General features: G+C 40.5%; 1 protein-coding gene across 1 annotated transcript in view; it reads right to left on the reverse strand.

The window, feature by feature from the left end:
- Window positions 1-23,580, reverse strand: part of LOC110158119 (spermatogenesis-associated protein 13) — a 97,070-nt gene that overhangs the window by 41,152 nt on the left and 32,338 nt on the right. Inside the window, 2 exon segments of the mRNA XM_055159495.1 lie at window positions 730-930; window positions 9,786-9,965. Of these exon segments, the coding sequence (XP_055015470.1) occupies window positions 730-930; window positions 9,786-9,965 (381 nt within the window).

Genomic DNA, 23,580 nt, shown 5'->3' on the forward strand with positions numbered 1-23,580 from the left:
CACAATGTTCCCCAGTCTGGTATTAAACTGATTTATCAAGTTAATAATTAAAGGCCACACAAGTTTGTGTAACCCTTTATTATGACGCTGTCTACATCGCCAAAGCTCAAAATGCTCTGCTCCACCTTTTGATGCCATGTAGTTTTCTAGTTAACAGCTACCTTTAAAATTTAGGGCTGAAATTATTAAAACGATTTGAGTAAAGGTATAAAGTTTAAAAACACAGTGGAGTTCTTCCTGTATTTCCATATGACATCACAATGCAGAACAGAGTGTTTTCTCAGCCTAAATATGCAGGGTTTGTGTGTTATATGTGTGAATGAAACAAAACACAACTTCAGGTATGTTTGCGATGATTATAACATAGATCAGAAAATATCATAATATGGGCCCTTTAATAATTCAGTTACGTGTCAGATCTGTGGAGAGATAAGCCTACTATTATATAGACCAATACAAAGAATAGAAACAGAAACACCTGCAATTAAATAAATGTAAGACAGATGGCTGCTTACATCGCGCACCTTTAATAAAAAATATGATTAGATGCTGCCAGATGCATAAAATGATTATGCAATTTTAAGGTCTAAAGTTAAAAGGGCAACTGACTTCCCGCCTCCTCACATCCACTTAAGTTAGCACATTTACCCACGATCCTCTGCTCATCATTAATCTCCCTTCTCCCCGTTTGTCCCGTACAGTATGTTTTTGTTTTGCTCGGGGCTGTACCTCGCAGATGTCCTTGAGGTGTTTGATGTAGTGCCTCTCTGTGCTCATGATCTCGTTGATGACGTTTGCTCTCATCTGGTCCCGGTTCTGGAGCGGCGAGCCCAGACACAGGCAGTCGTTGGTGGGGTCCAGGTGGCCATTTTGAACCTCGCTTGTCCCCTCGGCTGGCTCCCCTCCCCCGTCCTCCTGGTTCACCCACAGCTGAAGCACACACACGCACAAAGAGAAGAAAGGAGACTCACACAGGAGGCTACAGTGAGGCAGGTGCAGACTTCAAATACATGAGGAATAAAAAACAACAATCTGCTATCAAGCGTAAAACAGGACTATACGCACTCACACCACACACGTTGGATTGGATCAACAAAGGATTACTTAAAATCTACCACTGTACCATGAAAAGAAGTTCGAAAAAAGAAAATAAAGACTTATTAGAAAATTAAAGTACATACTACTGCATAACGAAAGACTACTGTATAAAGAAAAAAATTGTCTAATGAAGCCTTTATACTAAACATATTTAAACTGCATTATTTGGAAAATACTCAAGAATACTTAATATAATTACATGTCTGACTGTTAGTTTTTATTTTATTATTATCATTATTTTTGTTGTTGTTGTTATTTATTATATATTATATTATGTAAAGATATTATATTTTGAGTTTTGAATTGACACTAATCATAGCTGAACTCATGTAATATTTAAAACAAACATATTTCAATTTAAGGTCTTATATTACACAAAATTTACTCTTGTGAGCTTTAAGCCATGTTAGAATGTTGTTACCTCATCAAAAATACTATATCTGTGGTTGTGTTTTCTAAAAATGTGGTCAAGTTTTCAAAATAACAGCTAAATTTGATCATTTGTTCAGTAGAGCTTAGCAGTTCCAGGGTTGAAATTATACAAATGATTCTACTGAAGGTGTATGGAGTTTAAAAACACAGTAGCGCACTTCCTGTATTACCACATGACGTCACAAGATGGAATAGAGTTTTCTGCTTGAGTGAAGAAGTCACTTTAAATATGCAGGATTTGAGTGTGTGAATGAAAACATAACTGCAGGTATGTTTGTGATGAGGTAACATTATAACATGCCTTAAAGCTCACAAGAATCCATTTTGGGTAACATAGCATCTTTAAGATACATAGATATTTCCAAACAGAATTATAAATACATGCAAGAGAATATTTTATAATCTAATTTGTATTTTGAAGAACTTTTTCAACAATGACTAAAGCAGTGTCTGCCCAACAGTCTGCCGCACATCAAGGGAAATCTGTTTTATTATCTCCTTGTATTGGTCTTTTAATTCTGTCTGTACATTTGTCTCAAAGGAAACAAACGTTCTCTTCAGTTTTAGACCAGACTAAAAACTGTCCATGCTTACGTCCTATTTATTAGATTTGGTTAGCCTTGGGTCTCATTTAACCAGAGCGACTTTGACTTTTAAAACGAACTAAATTATTATAAAAGTACTCCAAAAGCTTACACTTAAATATGTGCCTTCAAATGAAAACCTGCTACAGAATTTAAATACTATAAAGACAGAAAAATATGCTTATACTAAGCATATTAAAATGGAGAATACTTAATATAATGTCTGTTAGTAGCTGGTTTGTGAGATATGACTTTCACAGTAGACTGCCAATCAATTATGTATAGTATGTACTATATTCTGGCTAACATTAAATTGTTTTAAATATTTACACAAATGGATTCTTGTGAGCTTTAAGCCATGTAAGAATGTCATCTCCTCAAACACATACCTGGAGTTGTGTTTTGTTTCATTCACACATGTTTTATTAGTCTGTCTACATCAGGCATGTCCAAACTATGGACCGTGGGCCAAATGTGGCCCTTAGACAATTTTTTCTTGGCCCTCAGACTTCCAGGTGAATTGGCCCAAATTACCTAGCATCAATTAAAAACTTTTTACTGCTTTACTACTTTTGAAAATCTACCCTGATAAAGCTAATATTAATATTTAGTGTGTGGTTTTAAGAATCTTAGCATGAATAAAGACTAGTGGTTCATTCTAACATGTTAAACATGCATGTTACGACCCCCAGGTTAGTTCAGAGAGAGTGGGAGGGCCAACCCAACGTGCTGCACCTGATTGTGGGCGTGGCCCACCACCTTTAAAAGCTGGCTGCTGGAGACTGCCCACTCTCTTCTCTCCTCTCCACTGTGTGGCCACAACTTTAGTTGCACCTTGTTTTTAAATAAATATCTATTTTTGTATTCTTTTTAAACAGGTGTGGACTCTCCATTGTTCGAACCTTGAGCCAGTTCGTAACAATGCACATATTTCAATTATTCACAGTATTGAGCATCAGTCTACAGCCCTCGATCAGCCCTCTGCTTCATCTGTGTTTAGTAATGTGGCCCTTGATGAAAAAAGTTTGGACACCCCTGGTCTACATCTTCAAATCTCAAAATGCTCCGTTCCACTTTGTGATGTCATGATGTGGTAAGTTTTCAAGTTAACAGCTACCTTTTACCTTTTGTTCCGTAGAGATAAGCATCATCCAAATGATTCTAGTGAAGGTATATGGAGTTTAAAAACATGTTGGAACACCTCTTATATTGCCACACAACATCACAAGGTGGAACAAAGTGTTTTTGGTTTGAAAGAAGAACTAAATATGCAGGCTCTCTGTGTTAAACATTGCGTGCATGAAGGTACTGTATGTTTGTGATGAGGAAACAACATTATAACATAGATCAGATGGCATCAAATAGCGTGATATGAGCCCTTGAGGTAATTATACTGCGATCCTGCTTTGCCCATAGTACCATTCTTGGAGTTAAGTTGACTAAAATGATTGATTTAGATAATATGCATTAAGTATCATATAAATATTTATTAACTTACTACTAAAAATACAGTTGCAAATGTCTGTGCTCATAATTAACGCTGCAGGTGCAATGTATTCCAATTTGTCATGAAGGATCTGTAGTTTGCATATCTTATTTGATTTAAGACCAAATGAATCCTAGCTGTCAGTGCAATCCAAACTCTAGTCTTTATTTAGTCCTGGTCTCTTGGATGTGGAGGCAGCCTGGTGGTCCAGTATGTCGCCAAGGTTAGGCGCACGCTGCCAACCACTCCACAGTGCACAAAGCCTCTTTCACTGGCTGCCCGGGGGGATCCTGTGTCCAGCTCTGGCAACTGCTCACTCACGATTAAACATAAATAAACAAATCTCCGGCTCAGTTAATCATGATCATCATCCCAAGACTTCCTCACTGACACACACACACACACACGTTTACATGTCTTATGGGGACATTACATCGGCTTACATTTATTTCCTAAAGAGTGATCCAAATATTAAGCATAGTTACTACATGCTTAAGCGTAACTTAAACCCTAAACTTTACCTATTTACTACTTATTTACTAATCCATACCTAAATTTTAAACCCTACAGGTGATCTACTAACAAAGCATTTATATCTGGTCCTGATTTTTGTCACCATCTTTCATATTTCTAATTCTGCATGGCAACTACTATTACTAGTACTACTGTTGCTACTGCCACTGCAAATGTTTTTTTTCAGGATTAGTCCTATAGCTAAAACTTATATTATTCATAATATTAACATTATCACTATTACACCTTCCCCAAAAATATTATGAATTTATGTCTGATTTAGAGCTACTTTGACCTGTCACAATAATCACTAAATAGACTTATTGTTCAGTATATGAAAGCTGGAACAATATACTTTGGGGCTCGGGATTTATTGTGTTTACAGTTTCTTTGTAAAAGTGGTGACATTTTTTGCCATTTTTATGTAATAAGGTCAGATTTAAGATGCAGAGGAGAGAATAAATCACTTCTATTGGTAATTATTAGTTCCTTCTGTTATTTAGTGTTGCAGCTCAGGCCTTTTAATGAAACTGTATATTTTAAAATGGTGTACTGCTTTGTGTCAGTGGCATAAAGTAGTTTTACAGCTTTTGTTTATTGCAATATTTCTCTGTAGCACTATGTCTTGCTTCAAAATGTGTTATTGAGACAGGTCTAGAGCTACTACCACTACTACTTCTATTACTACAACAACTACTACTTGACCTTTTAAATGGTGATGTAACCCTAATATTGGTTAAATTCTGGTTAAAACCAGGTTTGAGATCACTTAAGCCCAATCTTTCAAAGAACCCCATTTTGTTAAACCTGTTAGCACTTTGGTATTAGTATGTTGCAGCATCCCAGTATTTTACAGATATACCGTGACACATAGACAACATTTACAAACAGAGCGTGTCCTTTTGCTGGCTCATTTAACAGGAAGAGAGAGAAGAACTAAAAGGGACAGAAAGAGAAAAAGAGAGAGAGCGAGAAAGGGAGAGAGAGAGGAAAAGAGACTGAAAGAGAGGGAGAGAGAGCAAGTATCCAATGCCCAGAAGCCAACACCTGATGACACACAGTTTGCCAAGAGAACATCAAAGAACCGGCGGGTACGATGCCAAACACAAGATGGAAATGCAGTGCCACAGACAAGCAGAGCAGCGGGTGGTGCCACACTAAGACCACCAAATTGAGTCAACAGTAAAATACATAAGAATATCCATAGAAATTTTGAAGATGTAATTATTATAACCAAAATTTGTGTTCAATCTTTACTTTTGACTCATATTTCTCATCGTCTAACTGTTCATTTCGGTTGATGGTGCTACAGTATGTGGATGTCTTGGTAATGACGCAGTTACAAATATTAGCAAGAGGTGGGTGGGCGGGCAGGCTGGATGATTTGGTGGATGACATTTGTTGGTAAATCAACGCACCTTGGTCGTAGTGTTTTGGAACCGTGGAGTTGCTATAGGGTTGATATAGAAAACCTGTTTTGTTTGGGGCTGTTGAGGGTGGGGGTCCACCTTAAGGAGAGAAGACACACAGAGAGACAAGTGTTTTGGGTGGGCAGTTGGGTCAGCCTGTCTGCCCTGCCCCATCAGGAGAAGAAATGGAGGAGAGGGTGGATAAGTGAAGGATGGTGGCCATGGAGGGGTGTCCAGTGAAGAGAAGAGTTCAACCTCAAAATGATGATTTTGGTGTGAATACATTACCTTCATATGGTGTAAGAGTCAAGGGTGGACTGGTGTGGTATCAGACTGGTCAGTGTGGCACAGTTTTATAAATACGATTAATGAATTCAAAATTAAAGATCATTGCTTATCAACTCCTTAGTAGTGCTTGGGGAAGGAAAACTACTTCTACTGCCCTGGGGAAAAGTGATAGAAAAGTGGCCTCCTGACCTTCTAAAAACGTTGCAGTTACTACAATGTCACAGGCACTGGACAAAGGGCATGGAACAATCCAAACAATTCCAAACTCTCCACAGCTTCAGAAGTAATTCCCTTGACCTCATAAAATCTGTACTTAATAGGATTTTACATATGTTTATTTTATTATTGTAGTGGATATTTTACATTCTAGACATTTTACAATTGGGTTTAACTAAAAACAACAACAAAAAAGTAACCATAACAGTTTGTCAAGATGTCCTGGTAAAATAAAGGGTAAAAAACAACAACAAAAAAAAACAGGATCTGGCCCAGTTATTCAACAATTTGCAATGCTAAAACTGTCAACAATGCTAAATCAGCACAAAGCACTCCTCTGAAAGTACACAGGTGTAAAGACTGCTACTTTAAACAGTACTATCTCCAGTTCCCTTTTTTCATCCTTGTAAGCTATACATAAAATATATCTTCCTCCTTCTTACTCTTCAAAATGTGCTGTTTCTCATTACATCCTGTGCTTGTGGAATGGCCACCACTGTCTTGACAAAGCTTTAAAAATAATCCCCTTCAGGTGGTAAGTGATTACTGGTCATACAAAGGGAGTTTCCCACATATGGATATTAACCCTCTATTCCAAATATTTGGCACTAATATTTAGTATTTATTTTTAATACTTTATCCTCAGTCTTTAAAATGACTAGAGAGTTCAAATCACAGACTGCATGTATAAAGAATGTATAAAGAAGAGGACTGTGTGAATGTGACATCACCCATAGCGTTCAGCTCCAGTCAAATGAAGCTGACTGAGGCCGCCAGCTATGGGGGTGAATTTGGAGCTGTTCCATATTTGGAATTCCAACTGCAAGTATCATAGCAACCGAAGAGCCAATCTGGAGCGAGGCTGTTGAAGGTAACGCCCCTACCCGCCTGATCCCTGCCAAGCCAGTGGTGCGGGCAGGAAGGCTTAGCAACGCTGTCAATCAAACCTGTTGCTAACACTAGCGGGAGCAAGCTTGGGGAAAGAAGGCGCCTGCTATTAAGGTTCATATCATGATTTATGGACAAAATAGTGAAATAAAAACATCACGTGGGTAGCGGGTTACGACCAGAATGATGAGCCTGACAGCAGCAATTATGGAGAGTTACTTCTTATTTGGAACGTGCCAGCTAGGGGGTCAACTATGTCCATTTATATATACAGCCTGAGGTTTAAATGCATCAAATCATAATCCAGAAACTTAAAATTGGTTACTTTCTCCAGTAATTTATGTGTAAATCTTAATATTAGTATTGTTATCCATATTGTTATCCATCCCTAATATAAGATCCATTCAAACCATGCCATACTGACCTGACCTGTACCACACCACTCAGTGAAGTGTCCTTATTGTTCAGTGGAGCCAACACAAGGTGAGATCATGTAAATTTAAGTGCGTTTCAAGGACATGAGCTCAAGGTGATGCCAAAGTAAAAGGGGACATCAGCATCTTTTGTTTTGTTGCCCCTGAACACAGATAAGGCACTTAGCTAGCGCTTTTCACCTCTCCTGGGCCTCCTGTTATTAAACCAGGCAATATTCACTGAGTGGAACTTTGTGTTGTTAATCTGCTTTGTTTGGGGCACGTGGCATCTGCATGTGACTCTGTGTGTGTGCATAGGTTGAAGAAAATCAGAATAATGTGAAAGCTTATGTTGATAGTTAAATAATGGCTCAAAAACCCAAGGGTATTTCAGAGTTAAGCTTCTCTGAAAAGTTGGCTCATTTTGGTCAAAGGTCAAAGATGGAAGTATAAGTATACATAATATGGATTCATGTAAAGGTGCTGTGTAAAAAAGCTATGTTTTCTGATTCTACTGAAATTATCACCACTTCACCTATACTACTAATACTTACTACTACTACTATCACTACTACTACAGCTACAACGACTGCTATTCTACTATTTGTTGTCTTCCTCATAAGCCAAGAAGAATTTGCAACACATTTTGTGCCAAAGAAAGAAGAAGTTGAGTATCTAAAGTTACTGTCCAACTCCAAACATATTCCCGGTAGGATCTATTTGGGAAAGTTGGCTGGCTAAAGAGCGCCCTGTCAAAACCATCCTTCAGGAAAAGCTGAGTGGAAAAAGTGAGTGTGGCAGACAGAAGTGAGAGTGATAAAAAAGAGAGACTCATCGTGACACTGTGAGCTGTGGGAGCACATACAATGTACCAATGCAGGAGATAGCCTCTTCACACTTTAGGTTCTTGTCTTTTTATTTTTAATTTTTTTTTGTTCAATGCTGCACCAGCCAAGACAATCAATTTTTAACAATATTTTACATAGTTAATTTTGTATTTCTGTTAAAGTGTGCATCATTTTCTTCCACTTTATACTTTTTATACTGAATTTGTGCTATAGTACAAACACTCTCTCTCTCTCTCTCTCTCTCTCTCTCTCTCTCTCTCTCTCTCTCTCTCTCTCTCTCTCTCTCTGTCTCTCTCTTCTCTCTCTGTCTCTCTCTCTCTCTCTCTCTCTCTCTCTCTCTCTCTCTCTCTCTCTCTCTCTCTCTCTCTCTCTATTTTATGAATATGAATGATGCTATGACAGAGGAATAAAGGGTAGGCTAGGTAGCCTAGGTCATCCTGTATATTAATCCTGTCTCTCTTTAGGCCTTCCTGTATAGTAATTATTAGTGTCTCTGGAATAATGTCAGAATACACCTGTGACCAAAATAAACAAATTAATCAGTCTGGAATGGGAGCCCATCTCAATGACTGCATGATTGACAGATAAATCAGTCAGACAAACACATGGTTGGCTGGTGTCAAAATGAACATGCTAACTTCAAGGTTAAAGAAAATATATTTCAAAAATAACACAGGACTGAAGCAAGCACTAAATTCTGTTATCATGCAACTCTGAAATTTCCCCATTGTGGGAGAACTAAAGGTTTTCTTATCTTATCTTACATACCTTGGATGGACAGTCACTGAAATATTTGAAATGTCTAAGCTATTTTAAATGTAACTTGTGAGACCTTTAGACTGTTGTACTGTATATGTGATATGAACACTTTACTTCAAAAATGTTAAATGTCCTATATTATGCTAAATTGATTCTTGTGAGCTTTAAGACATGTTATAATATTGTTACCACATCAAAAAATACCAGTTGTGGTGTTTTATTTAATTCACACATGTTTGAGTAACCGTTCATTATTTGTCTGTCTGCATCTCCAAAGTTCAAATTGCTCTGATCCACCTTGTGATGTCATTAAGCAGTAGTTTTCAAGATAACAGCTTCCTTTTACCATTTGTTTAGAAGAGATTAGCAATTCCAGGCATAAAATTATCAGAGTGAATCTAGTGAAGGCATGTGGAGTTTAAAAACATTGTGGAGGACGTCCTACATGGCATCACAAGGTGGAACATAGTGTTTTCTGTTTGAGAGAAGAACTCTGCCTAAATATGCAGGATTTGTGTGTCAAACATGTGAATAAAACAAAACATAACTCCAGGTATGTTTGTGATGAGGAACCATTATTACATAGATCATAAAATGGCATAATATGGGGCCTTTAACACCAAAAAGAAAAAGACAGTGCTTCACATAACTGCTACAAACATGCTGCTAATATCGATCAGTGCATTTACAACCACCACCACTGAAGGTCATTGAGCCATTGGTTTAACTTTAGGAGACAGGACTATTGTCATTTCACATTATTCTAATCGTTGGTATTGTTTAATATTGTACCACTCTGTAATGCAATGGTGCAGATGTGTGTCGTATCTCCACAGTCCCATTCCACTCACCCGTACGAAGCTCGCGGGAAACCAGCCCTCCTCCTCGTCGATTTGTCCCCACCACCAATCCTTGTTGGAGGCGTCCAGCACCTTGATAACGTCGCCCGCCTTGAACGCCAACTCGCGGTCGGCCATGGTCACGTGGTCCCATACTGCCTCCGCGTTCACGATCGACCCCCCACTTATCAACTGCACAAACACACAGGGGAAACTTATGTAACACTGTTATTGTCTCAAGCTTGAATTAAATTAGTCAGAAGTGATTTCAGAACAATGGTAATTTTGCCTCTATGGTAAACCCACTCATATTACTCAATAGCCACTACCCACCATTAAACCACAATGGCATCGTAAACGTGACTGCCAAAGACACACACCTCAACATCTACCACTGTTATTTTCAACAAGCTTCACTCTAGGCATGTTTCCACTGTGGAGCAGCAGTAAAGACTGGAACACAACATCTATAGATTTTGTGTCCTTGAGCAAGACACTAAGGGTGTGGGTGTTGGCTGGAGTGGCCTCAGTTGTATGGCCTGCTTCAACATCTTTATTGTTATTTTCAACAAGCTTCAATCTAGACATGTTTCCACTGTACAACAGCAGTAGGTATGGTACTGACTATTTAGGTTTTGTGTCCTTGAGCAAGACACTAGTGTAGTTGGTGGTGGCTGAAGTCTCCAGGTATAATGGCCTGCTTTAAAGAAGTTGAATTATCTCTACAGTAGCAGGTTCCTCCACCCAACTGTAAAGTACTTTTCAGACTGACTGTCATACTCACAGTCAGCAAGATGCAGAATTCCCTATTGAGTGCATTGTACTTTGCCATGAAATATCTGAAAGATAAACTCACAAATGTTAAACCTAATCATTTCCTAGAACTTGCTAAATTACAATAAAATGTAGTAATTTTAGCCACCCCGATCTGTATTAAATATAACTGGCCTATAGAATATTGTGATGTGATCTGAAACTCAGCAATGTAAAGGACCATGCTCACACCACATTTCAAAAGGTCCTATATTACACAAAATAGATTGTGAGCTTTAAGCTATGTTATAATACTGTTACCTCATCAAAAATATGCCTGAAGTTGGAGTTTGTTTCATTCACACATGTTTAATATTAGTCTGTCTACATTTCCAAAGCTCAAACGCTCTGTTCCACTTTGTGATGTCATGAAGCGGCAGTTTTCAAGTCAGTAGTTACCTTTTCCCTTTTGTTCAGTAGAGATTTGCAATTCCAGGGCTCTAATCATCCAAATGTTTCTAGTGAAGATATGTGATGTTTAAAATATATAGTGGAGCTGTATAACCACATGACATCACAAAGTGGAAGGAGAGTTTTCAGTTCAAGAACCTCTCTTGCCCCCAATCGTAGCAGTAGTGCAAGTGTGGGGCTGGAGCTCTAAACAAGAGGTGTGCCGTGCCTGAGTATCAGGTGGAGTGGAGCAGACTGAGGGCGTGGCTTCGTGACTTCTTTTATTTGGAAATATATTAGGAAGATAAATGCTTAACATTCACAACATGTTTGTGAGCCGCGCAAGATGTTCGTGTGCCGCCCAGATGCCCTCCCGCAGCAGAGCACAGCCCCTCGCCGGCATCTTTTATCAGCTTAGCACTGCTCTGTAGTTTGCTTTGGTCACGATCTGTACAAAACCTGCTCATTCACATGAGGCTGTTTACAGCTCTGTCCTTAAATATGTTTTCCTGCCCTGTTTGTGGTTCTAATGCTGCGATGTCGAATTTCTTCACATTCTCGTACAATTTCTGTCATCAGCTCCATTTAATTTCGTGACCAAATTATTCCCATTGTATTGTTGTGGTTAGTTTAAGAAGTTAGTCGCCAGTAGGTAGGCTACCATCAGAACTAAAGAAAACTGAGCATGGAGCAGTGGAGTGGCCGGACTCTGACAAGGATCAGCGCGTGCATTCATTGAAAGCTTGGGGCTGTGACAGTGGAGCACAGACATGTCTCATATGTGGTGCTCTCTTGGCAGCAGCGATCAGTAGAGCTTTGTGCAGTAGCTCAAGATACATATAACGCACATGAGCACTGCTCTGTACAGACACCTGCGCATCCTGCTCTGCATACTCATGGAGAGCGCATGAGATAGACACTGGCCTGCTGCGTAATAGGAAGCAAACGAATGGAGGAACGCAAAGAAAACGAAAGAGGCTGACATGGGTGCACGTGCATGGGCTTACAGGGGTACGTCTGAGTGAGAGGGGCGCACGTGCTCGTATTTGGAACACAAACGCAGCCAGTTCTGTCATAGCCCATCCAAATTTTTATATTCCTGGCACCTTTACCAGTGCATACTTGCATCGTGGGTCTCTGGAGCTATTGTACTATACCGATATATAATTTTTTTCCCATCCCCCCTCTTTGCTAGCTGGTAATGAGGCAAAAATTGCAGACATGGCCCACACTGGCAGTGCTTTTAAATGCTTCAGCGATCATAGATCAGCATATATGTACTTGTACGTCCCACTCCAGCCTCCAGCAGCGAAGTACAGCCCGAACTGGACCCACCCCCTCATTAATGCTAGCCCTAAGATCAAGGGCAATACAGGACCCTTGGAGTGTTAAATATGTGGGAATGAAACAAAACACAACTCCGGGTATGTTTGTGACAAGGAAACAACATTATAATACAAATCAGAAAATAGTGTAATATGGGCCTAGTGTATTTAACAACACATAAAAGCTTTAGAACAAGGATAAAAAAAACAAAAAACATTACATTAATTGTTTACATTATACTAAGCACATACCAAAGTCATGTATGCTGGCTGAGTTACATAAGCACATGTACAGAGGACAGACGCTTTAGGGACTTTCTGTGTCCCAAAGCATACAGTATGTAATCTAACTATACCACACAACTGAAAACATGCCTATGAGACTGGAGCAACTCTTATTTGTATAAAGAGAAATTAAAGTGAACTTAATTCTTAATAACTATACGGGATTATAGCCTTTCTGTATTAAAGCTCAGACAATCAAATTTGTCAGAAGCGAGTGAAGTGAATACAATGAAAACAATGCTTTTTATAGTCTCCATTGTAAACCCACTCATATTATTCAATATTGCACTGCCCACCCATTGAAGCAAGGCATCTTAAGAATTGCAAAACTACTCTAACACATTTATTAACACAGACCACAGCACCACAACACAATAAGTGACAATACAAAAAGGCAGAGGCTTCGGTGAAGAAACAACAGAGTGTTTGAGGAGCAGAGGCTGTAATTGGCCCATTATGACATTATTCTAATCACAAATGATAATGTGATCGCAATGCAAATCAGCAAACATACATGAGGGAGGAATCGCTGGAGCCTCACGCTGTCATAGGAGCTTGTTAGTTGATCTGCGGCTACATCTTTGACAAAATGTACCAGAATGAGTCATCAAGTCTTTTCCATTGATTTTAACTTCATGAATTATTAACACTATGCATCGCAGTAGGTGTGTTGTAATTACATGAGCAGAGCACTGTATGAGGTATTGACTGGGCATCGTCCCCTGTCAGGTGATCACTACAATCTTTATACGTGATGGAGAGGCCAGGCTATAGTATCAAACTTAATTTTCCTGAGAAATACATAGTAGTAATGTATGTAATGAAGGTGATACATGAAAAAATATATTTTATTAAAGCCCTTTGGTTTCACCTATATTACCTCAAGAAGTTAATAAAGGGGATTTATGCATATTTCAAATTAATTATTCCTTCGTTTTATCAGTACACGAGACATTCTTTTATTAAAACCATATAGGAGCAGAACAGCGCAATAAATCTAATGTTAGGATTCAAATCATTACTTGGTTTTCCCATTTTCTATTGCAACAGTTTAATGTCTTATACGCTTCTCATACATTGTTAATGCAGATAATAGGGGCAAATGTAACCGTATAGGGAATTAATAAAATGTATGCAGGCTATCTTACATAATTATTCCAAGTGAAACAATATATATCTTTCACTTTGTGTGGTCTGAATGAATGCAGTATAATACTACCATTATAGGCTTGGTTAATCATATTCTGATCATCCAACACACCTTTTATAACAAAGACGACAGCATTAGTCAATCAAAATATCAAAAAGGAATGAACTGTTTCTGAATTTCATCAATAATATACTTTGTTTGTTAAATAAATAAATGATACCTATAATAATATATTTGAGTTTTCTGAAAATAATGGCTGACTAAACTATACTGAAATAATCATTATTGACGTGCTCCTGCACAAAAATGACCGCACCGCCCCTTTAAGACCCAGAATACAATATGCCCCAACCATAAAAATAAATCGCCAAAGGATGGGCTTGCCCTCAGGACCCCAGTTTGACACGTCTCCTCCAAAGGTTGTTCTCATTAAAGGACAATAACTCCCAAAATACACCCGGGTGCAGTTATCCATCAGAGTGCAAGTTCTAACTATTGACACAACAAACCAGCTCCACTTTCTCGCATTATCAGTCTAGCACAACTGCTACCCGTGTATATGTGTACCTGTGTATATGTGTACGTATATGTCAGTGGCTGTGATCCCATTGTTCTCTCCACTCTGGTGTTCAGCATTCCCCTGGTCCGGAGCTAACCATGCATCCGCTCCCCTCCGGCTTTGGGCACAAATGGCAGCTCTAATCAAATGTGGCAGGGGCTGGTTAGGCTCCAGGTAAAGACTTATCAAACGCCCAGGGACTGCACTGCCGCAGACAGGGAGGGGGGTATGTGGGTATGTGTGTGCCGCTACAATAGGTACAATACAGCAACATGGATTAACAAGCAAGAATCTTTGGGGCAGCTTCAAGCCTGGACAAACTGACTTCAGAGTTAGATGATTTGTCGACAAAAGAAAGAATTCTTCTCCTGTGGCAGCTTACATCCAAAAAAGAAAGAATTCAAAGCACAGGTCAATATAAAAGATTATGATAAGACAGTTAATTACTGCAATTTTCAACTGAAGATCAAATGTTATTTTACAGATTTGGCTTAAATCTTAATACAAAATGTGCTTTGTTAATTCTATTAAGATTGTTATAATCCTTATTTGTATAAGAACAAGACTTTTTTTCTTTCATTTCGTCACAGTTTACTCACAAATATCTTAATGTGATAACCAAACCAAAATGATGAGGATTTATAAAATGCTCTCACTACACTTGACATCACAAAATTGTATGTAATTTTTACAAAAGGCACAAGTATTACAGTCTAAGCCTTCATGTGCATTAAATTGTCTACTCATTGATACAATGCATGCTAAATCAGATGCCCTTCCCATTCCCTGCCCCTACTATTACAGCCTGGGATCAAAACAGTGTCTTGTATTTCCTTATGGCAAGCACTGTACAGTTTATTTGCAAACAACTGCATTCTGTTTTAAGTCACATTTTACACATTATCCCAATCTTTACAATCCTGTCCTCTCACACAGCCTCTCTGCTTGTGTTTGATGCCAACTCACACTTTGCCTTCAGAATATAAATGATCCTATAGTGCATTTCTTAAGACGCTGCAGCAGTTTTTGTGCGTGGCTGTTTATTTCATCCAGAGCCCCTTGAGGATCTAAAGCTCTCAAACTCAAAAGCTTTGCTGACCCCCAGACCTGTATGCAGGCGTGGATTACAGGGGGAGAGGGGAGAGGGCAGGGGGAGAGGGGGGCAGGAGGGGAGGAGAGGGGCTGGGGCGAAGGGAGGGGAGGGGAGAGGGGCAAGGGGAGAAGAGAGGAGAGAGGGGCAGGAGGAGAGGACAGGGTGAGGAGAGGAGGGCAGGCAGTAGGGTGTGATTGGTGAGGAGAGAGGGGCAAGGAGAAAAGGGAGGAGAAAAGAAAGGGGGCAGGAGCAGAGGGTAATTGGGGAGGAGTGAGGGGCAAGGGGAGAGGAGAGGCAAGAAGAGGAGGATAGGGGAGGAGAATGGGGCAGATTGATAGTGGAAGAGAGAGGGGCAAGAGGAAAGGAGAGGGGAGAAGAGGGGGCCAGGAGGACAGAGTGACTAGGGAGGAGACAGGGGCAAGAGGAAAGGAGAGTGGAGTAAAGGAGGGCAGGCCAAGAGGAAAGGAGAAAGGAGGAAATGAGGGCAGGGCAAGAGGAATGGAGTGGGGGGGCAGAAGGAGAGGGGGTAGGAGCAGAGGGGGGCAGAGAACAGTGATCAGAGAGGGTCATTCACACCTCAGAGCCGTCGCCATAGCCACAGATGCTTCAACAGTATCGACAGGCCACTGATGAGACAAGGCAAGGACATTTCAGGATGCACCGCAATATTTCCCCAAAGATACAGAGAGTGAGTGAAACCACACAGTTTATAGAACATAAAATCAATCTTCTTTTGTCCCCCGGGACTGACATTGAAATGCCCAAGAGTGCACTAATTTGTATGCTAAAACAGCTTTATTTCAGATGCCCTTCCTGATACAGCCATCTCGAAATATATTAGTAATAGTAGCACTTTCTGACTTCTGTGGTGTAGGCAAGGTTACGTGGCATGCTGGGGATTTAGGTGAAAAATTCTCTAACCTTGTCTACAATATAGAATTTGCAAGCACCATTATAGATGACCCAGAGATGCCCTCCTCTCCAAACTCCAATCTTAACCAATCAATCAGGGTCGAAACATAACAGAAATCATTACCTTTTCGTGACAATGCTTTCCATACTAATTTAGAACTGGTTTTGGATTTCCCGATTCAACTCACCAGGCTCTCTGTCCAGGCTGGGGAGTCTCTATGAGAAGCCTCTATAGCTGAAAAGTTGACAGCGTTGTCAAAAATGATGTCTTAAATGCTAAGTATCTTTCTAATATCTCTGGACACTGAATATAAATAGGCCGCTGATATAAAACAAGCATACATGACATTGATTTGACAACTGGAGAGTCAAATTTACAGAAAACATAACTTCAAAATCAGTAACAACACATTTTGAATGTAGTTTTCTGAAGTATCTTTAACATGTGGATGTTGCCTGAGTCATTATTCAATCAGGTTTCACAGCAGCAAAGTAACAATAGCCCCAGCCTATATCAGAAAGCTCAACACTACTGGAAGAGAAGGAGGATTACCGCAAAAACATGTGTCACGCTGCCATGGAAACTGGCCCGATGAATGGTGCTCAAAAAGATTAGAAAATAATACTTTTTTGGGCAAAATTGAATTTGAAAATGTCTAAAATGGAAGTCCTAAATCATTCAAGACTTCATTCTGCACCCACTGCACAGAGAGAGGCTTTGGGACTCTAAGGTCAGGTATTGCGTTGTCGTTTCTTTTCTTGTGAATGTCTGCTAGTGGTAATCCACCCCCTGTCTACAGTGCTAGTCTATTTCAGTCACTTTAAAGCGCAATCTCCCAGGTTCCCATCAATCTACCGTAATGTAGGCAAGAACGAGCAGGGGGAAAGTGATACAGGTCGTGTCACGGCCAATGCACACTTCTCCTCTTCTCATCCCTCTATCCTGCTAATAAGATCACCGCTGCCCCATCTCAATTCCGCCTGTTTTTTTGCCTGTCTGAATAAATTAAAACCACATTACATAATCAATCTCTCAGCACTGAGACTCACACCTAGCTTGATCAAATGCCATAGGAGTAAACACACAAGCACCTCTTTTAGCTGGCATTATTAACACTGTGTCTAGCGCTAGATGACCCGCTCGGCTTTTTTTACACTTCAAAACATCAAACGCAACATCGCAAATCCAAGGACGAAGTATTTTAGACTGCAAAACCTGTATTTAGGTCAATGCAAATGAATGCAGTCAAATCAATCTGTTAACAAAGGGTATACATAACAATTGTTTGTAGTCTAAAGATGAAACTGGAGGCATTTAAGAGAGACGGGAGTAGAGGTTGTAGCTAAAATCACTCGTGTATTTCATGTTAGCAGCGCATCCACATCAGCATTCACTGCACCGCCAGCTCCACTGCATTCCTACATAGCACAGTTGCACCAAACCACCTAACAGTCTCCCTTTAGCAGATTCACACGCACACCTTTCTTCCAAAAAGCCACTCTTTCTTACCATGTTGGTGACGTGGAACTGCTCGGCAAGCGCATGCATGGAGAAGTCCGCGTTCATACAGTCATCATATTTGAATCCCTTTTTTCTCGAGGTAGCGGTCAAAGCAGCTGGAGAGATGCAGAGATGAGAGGTTTTCCAGAATCAAGTCCTGCTGTCTACCCCCCGACGCAAGACCAAGTGAATCTCGCAGTCCAACCTCCCCGTGTCTGCCAGCCCTATTATGTAATACACTTATACCCCCCAGTCCACGAGCCAATCAAAGATGCGCAGCCTAAAACCGGTGAGGGATGCACGCACACCCTCTCCATACACACATCTCCTCCTTCTGAGTGCACAAGGAAACTCTATTAGCGGCACCTGCCCAGGGGGAGTTTACCAATGTGTGAAAGACTTGAGACGGGGTGCATAGACTGGATTAAACTACAGATAACGTCCATTCAAACCACATTGTACATATGCAAGGAATGGACTAATGCATCGCTACAGCCATTGAAAGATAATTGTTATTACTTTGTAGAGTAATAATACTCTGCAAGGCTTCAATCCTGCTGCAACCCATCTACCTGTTTTTACATCAGACCCCCTTCCATGTGCTTACTACATAGCAACTTTTTTACGTAAGCTTTCTTTCCTTACCTATATTTTATTGCCATTTTATGTCAGATGCCCTTCCTTTTACTAACTAAATGGTAATTGGTGACTTTCACTATATGATTTCCTTCCCTTTCCCTTCTGGGGTCCACACTGCAGCCCATTTCCCTGTCTTCCATTGCTATTCTAGAGATTCATTCAGATGCCCTTCCATGTGCTTACTAAATTGCAAATTGCAACTTTTATAAAGATTATTTTCTATCACCGAAGAACTTGACATGAAATATAACCAATCACACAAATTCATTAAACCAGTGCCACTGAGGTGTCTTGCTCAATAACGCAACAGCAACATGTGCAGAATTGAACTGGGATTCAAATGACCCAACTAGAGAAAGACCTGTACTACCTAATGAGCTACTAACACTAAAGCTCCCCATTTACTCAGGCTTGGAACCAGCACAAAGCAGTTCACTATAATAGCCTGTAGGTTCCACCTAGGACATGCACTGCTTTGTTCTCCTTTGACCACACGTTATTGCATGTGATGTGCTCCCTATTCATAAAACATGGCTGCCAAACATTTCTTTGTACACCTTCTGTACAGCTTTCACCACTCACCTTGAGACACACGGCACTTAGGCCTGAGTGTGTGAGCACATACATACAATCTAACTTCAAATACTGCCCCTATTAATAGGACCACCATGGACAGCTCCAGGATGGGCTTTTAGCATATCTATTTCTGCTGTTCATTCAACATTCATGACACCAGCCTCTTGTCTTTTATTAGACCAATATAGTCCAAGAGAAAAGAAAAAAGGTTCAGCCTGACATGCCTTTCTACTTGAAAGACCTCTCATCGAAAAGAGCTCTGCCCACAAAGTACAATGCATATTTTACTTGTTCCTTTTTAATGTCCTTATGTAATAAGGTGTGAGGCTGAGATTTGCAGGTGCTCTAAAATGTCCCAAAAGACAGAAGAGTGGGCTGTGAAATGGAGATGGGTTTAGCTGTATCTAAAATGGGGGAAACCTGAAGTCATGGAGGGCCTGCTTTATTAGGCCTTGTCCTGTTAGCTCCCCAATGTTCACATTTGTGTTCACATGATTGTAGAGCCTCCACGCTGCAGCATGCAGCTCTCACCACTCTCCTGTTTATTTATTTATATGACAAATATCACATTTACAGAGGTGGAGAGCTCACTGCCCAGCAATTAGCTGCCATATTGTAGATGGCTACACTGCCACAATGCAAGAGCATGCTCTGATGCTCAAGCACTCTGTTGTTACAACACTTCAGTTTCATTTGAATGAACACAATTAATGCTATGTTCACATAATCCATGCGCATTGTCCACAGAATACAACATGGAGGAGAGGGAGAGCCACGGAGGGGACATGTTTATATGCGGGGTATGATTTCCATCACAGCGGAGCATAACAGACCTGTATCCGCACAGCGATACGAGCAGCACAAACACTAGCTATCACAGACGGTGAGAGGACACAAGACATAACGGAGGACTGGGGAGGGGGGTAACAGAAATACATTATGTTGTACCAACGTCATTCATTTCAACGCGTAGCCGTGATGAAGCGCCGGGTGTCCCCGCTCTCGACCAACGCGCGGTACCGCCTCCCTCTCCTCTCCGGTGCGACAGTCCGGGCCCCGAGCGCAGATCCATTAACGCGTACCGAGGATGAACATCAACAGCACGTTCACAAGCACCAAAACCGCTATCACTGTAAACACCGCGCAAGTCTGGACATCCAAGGCCATGGCGCAGCGCTGCGGGCCGATGAGAAGCGCTCTCACAGGCGGCTCTGCTCCGCTCCACGGTCTAGACGCGATGCCTCAGAACCATCGAGTAATCCACCATTACAGAGAAGAAACGAAAAAAGAGATGCCCCTACGCCTCTTCACGCTACGTCCTGTAATTCATAAAGGCACGGGAACAGATGCATCATCCTCACCATCATCATCGTCATCAGTGTGCACCGCGCGCTCTCCCCGCTAGTCAACACCTGTCGGTGCTCGCCTCTCCCTGAGCCGACCCCCTCTTCTCACAGCGAACACAGAGGCTGCTGTGCGCAGGCTGTTCGCAGTGAGGCACCCGGCGCTGCCTGTGCCTTAGAGGCGGTCCTGTATTAATTCTGATCAGCACTCCAGCGCGAGACAGCCGGCAACAGCCATCACCTCGAGTCGGGGGAGGGGCACGCACAGCCCCCCTGACTGCGCTGACCAAGAGGCCAGAAGCATAACCTCATTCATCTCCCCCGCGCTAAAAATACCACCATGCGCGCGCGTCTGATCATTTATCATTAGTGCCGTGATAAGAGAGGATGGACGTCAGCGTAATAAATGCACGTTCCTCTCGGTGATAATCATATTAGGATTTTATTGGCACAATTTATATCTTTCAGAAAAATGGATCTGTTTTCAGCCATCAGTCAGAGTCAGATGCACTTTATGTGATAATCAAGCGCACGAGCTGATGTCAGCGGCGATAAGGCTTGTGCCATTAACACAGCACTGTTCTCTTTTTGATAAAAGACACTATTCAATTCAATCAAGACAGTAGCACCTGTGCCCTGCACACGCACGAGCCTACTGTACCACCCCTCCATCAATGGACACAGTAAAATAACATTATTCTAACAGTTTGCCTTTGAGACAAATCCAGTGGATAAATATGGTAAAATTATATATGGATTTTTAAGTTAAGATGATTAGGCAACATCACAGGAAAAATAAAACTAGTGCAAGACATGGCAATGTTACATCTCATTACAGTGCTGTATTAGCGGTCCTCCAGCAGTTTAATATCATTTAGCTGAGTGGTAAAGTTGATAAGGCAAAGTATTGGATAAAACCTGATTAAACAAAATAGAAAACCTATGAGGCAGAGACCGAGAGACCTCACATTATTATGTTGCTTGGTCTGAGGGAAATATTAACTTTAATTTAATTTTTGGGGCATATTTGCTTGCTTGTTATTGTATGAGAACATGTTTAAAATCACTGTAGACAAAAGTAAACTTTCATCTTCATTCCAACACAATACGAACACCAACAATATCACCACATTAATGAAATTCCATGTGAATTGAAAAAGAGATTCCCTAATGGTGCAACTGTTCATAAACTTCATAAAGACATGAATTACTAGTGCTGTTAAAGATCCTTTTGTGAGCTGTAAGCCAGATTACAATGTTGTTGTCTCCTCAAAAACATAGGGTTGTGTTATGTTTCACTCACACATGTTTGAATAATCGTGGTCCATTAGTCTGTTTACATCTCAAAAGCTCGAAATGCTCTGTCCTTTCTTGTGATATAGCAGTAGTTTTCAAGTAGTTAACAGTTATTTTTTCATTTAGTTAAGTAGAGACTGGCAATTCCAGGGGCTGTAATCATCCAAGTGATTCTAGTGAAGGTGTATGGACTTTAAAAACACAGTGGAGCACTTTCTGTATTACCACGACATCACAAGGTGGAACTGTGTTTTCTGTTGGAGACGAGAGAAGAACTAAATATGCAGGGTTTGTATGTTGAGCATGTGTGAATGAAACAAAATACAACTCCGGGTATGTTTGTGATGAGAAAACCACATATTATAACATAGATCCAAAAAAAAATTGTGTAATATGGGCCCTTTGACTGAACACAACAACACAATTTAACCAGCATTACAGTAGATTCAACAACAAACAGAAGGCATCAAAATCCTAAGGGGACACCATGTTTACTATTCTAACCCCCAGTGTTACAGTAGGAGTCCCAGAGCTTTGACTGACAGGCACCAGTCCCCATTTGCCTCATTCATTTTGGCCTCTGGTATTGCACATCCTTATTTGGTGGCCTTTATCTCCACACAGCCACTTACACTGTCTCCCTCTGCACTAAAACCTGGCCTGCAGCTCAAGCCCTGGTGTTTCCATAGAGCTTATTGTTGGCAGATCATAAAGGAACAACAGGAGCGTGAATGAAAGCACTGCAAAATGATCAGAAGCAGCTATTTGGAGCCAAACACGGAACACCCAAATGCAGAGAAGAGATGTAAGGTGTTAACTTTCCACATGTTATCTATCTTGCAGTTACAGGTGTGTTATAGCAAAACAATGCATCGAAATTAGGAATGGAATACGAGCTCGTGCCACAAGCTCTCTCAAAATCTAACTGCCACAAGATATACATACGGAAGATGATCTCGTGAGATTTTTTTTAGATGTAGTTACTATTTACTAGTCTGGACAATAAAAAGATTTGCCAAGTTACACCTCTTGAGAAGCTGTAGTTTCAAAAACCAGTGCTACAATGTGAGCAAAAATATAAATTAAAATGAAAAGTGAGGCCAGAATTGTGAATTGAGCTGCACAATTTATTAATTTTAAATGGTCTTGCCTCATCCAACCTCTCTTCTTGTCTTCTTGTCCCTCCCCCAAACTGAAATACATGCATTCTTATTTTGAGCGGAGTCACTTCTCCACAGATATGATTTGTAACTTTACCTGGATTGGTCATCTTCTTGTCTACATGATGACAGACAAGTTAAATACAATACTAACATTCCAAGCAAAGCAATAACATTTCCTTGGAGATCTGCAAATTGTGTATCCTCTACCAAAAAAGTGACAAAGCACCTTTAAATAGGGTCGACAGTTATGTATTTATTATTTGGGGGTATTTTAACCTATTTTTCACCTCTACTTGACTGTGATGTAACAATTCTCTACTTGAGTACAATTACTGACGATATGATAAAATGGACAAGAACAAGCAACTAATAAGAAAATAATTTATGCTCTTGTACTTACTAGTACTTTTAGAACCTGTGTAAAATGATTGAATTGTAGATTACACTTTTCTTCTAAGACACGCACATATATTTGTAGAGTTAGGAAATCACAGCAGCACTCAGCTGGGAGACAGAGCAAGAGAAAGAGAGAAAGAGTGAAAGAGAGAGAAAGAGAGAGAAAGAGTGAGAGAAAGAGTAAGAGAGCTTGGGGATGGGATCAAAGGGACTACGAATATGTTTAAAAGAAAACGACTGAACAGGGTGCACTATATCTATTTTTTTAAAGGCATAAATAATTTCCCGAGCACTTTGGGCACATACATGCAGATAAAAGCCATTCCAGGCCTTTTCGGTGTGGTTGCAAAAAGCCATACCAAGCAT

Source organism: Boleophthalmus pectinirostris, unplaced genomic scaffold, assembly GCF_026225935.1.
Source record: "Boleophthalmus pectinirostris isolate CB_2022bp ecotype Guang Dong unplaced genomic scaffold, ASM2622593v1 HiC_scaffold_23, whole genome shotgun sequence".
Taxonomy (NCBI): Eukaryota; Metazoa; Chordata; class Actinopteri; order Gobiiformes; family Gobiidae; genus Boleophthalmus; species Boleophthalmus pectinirostris.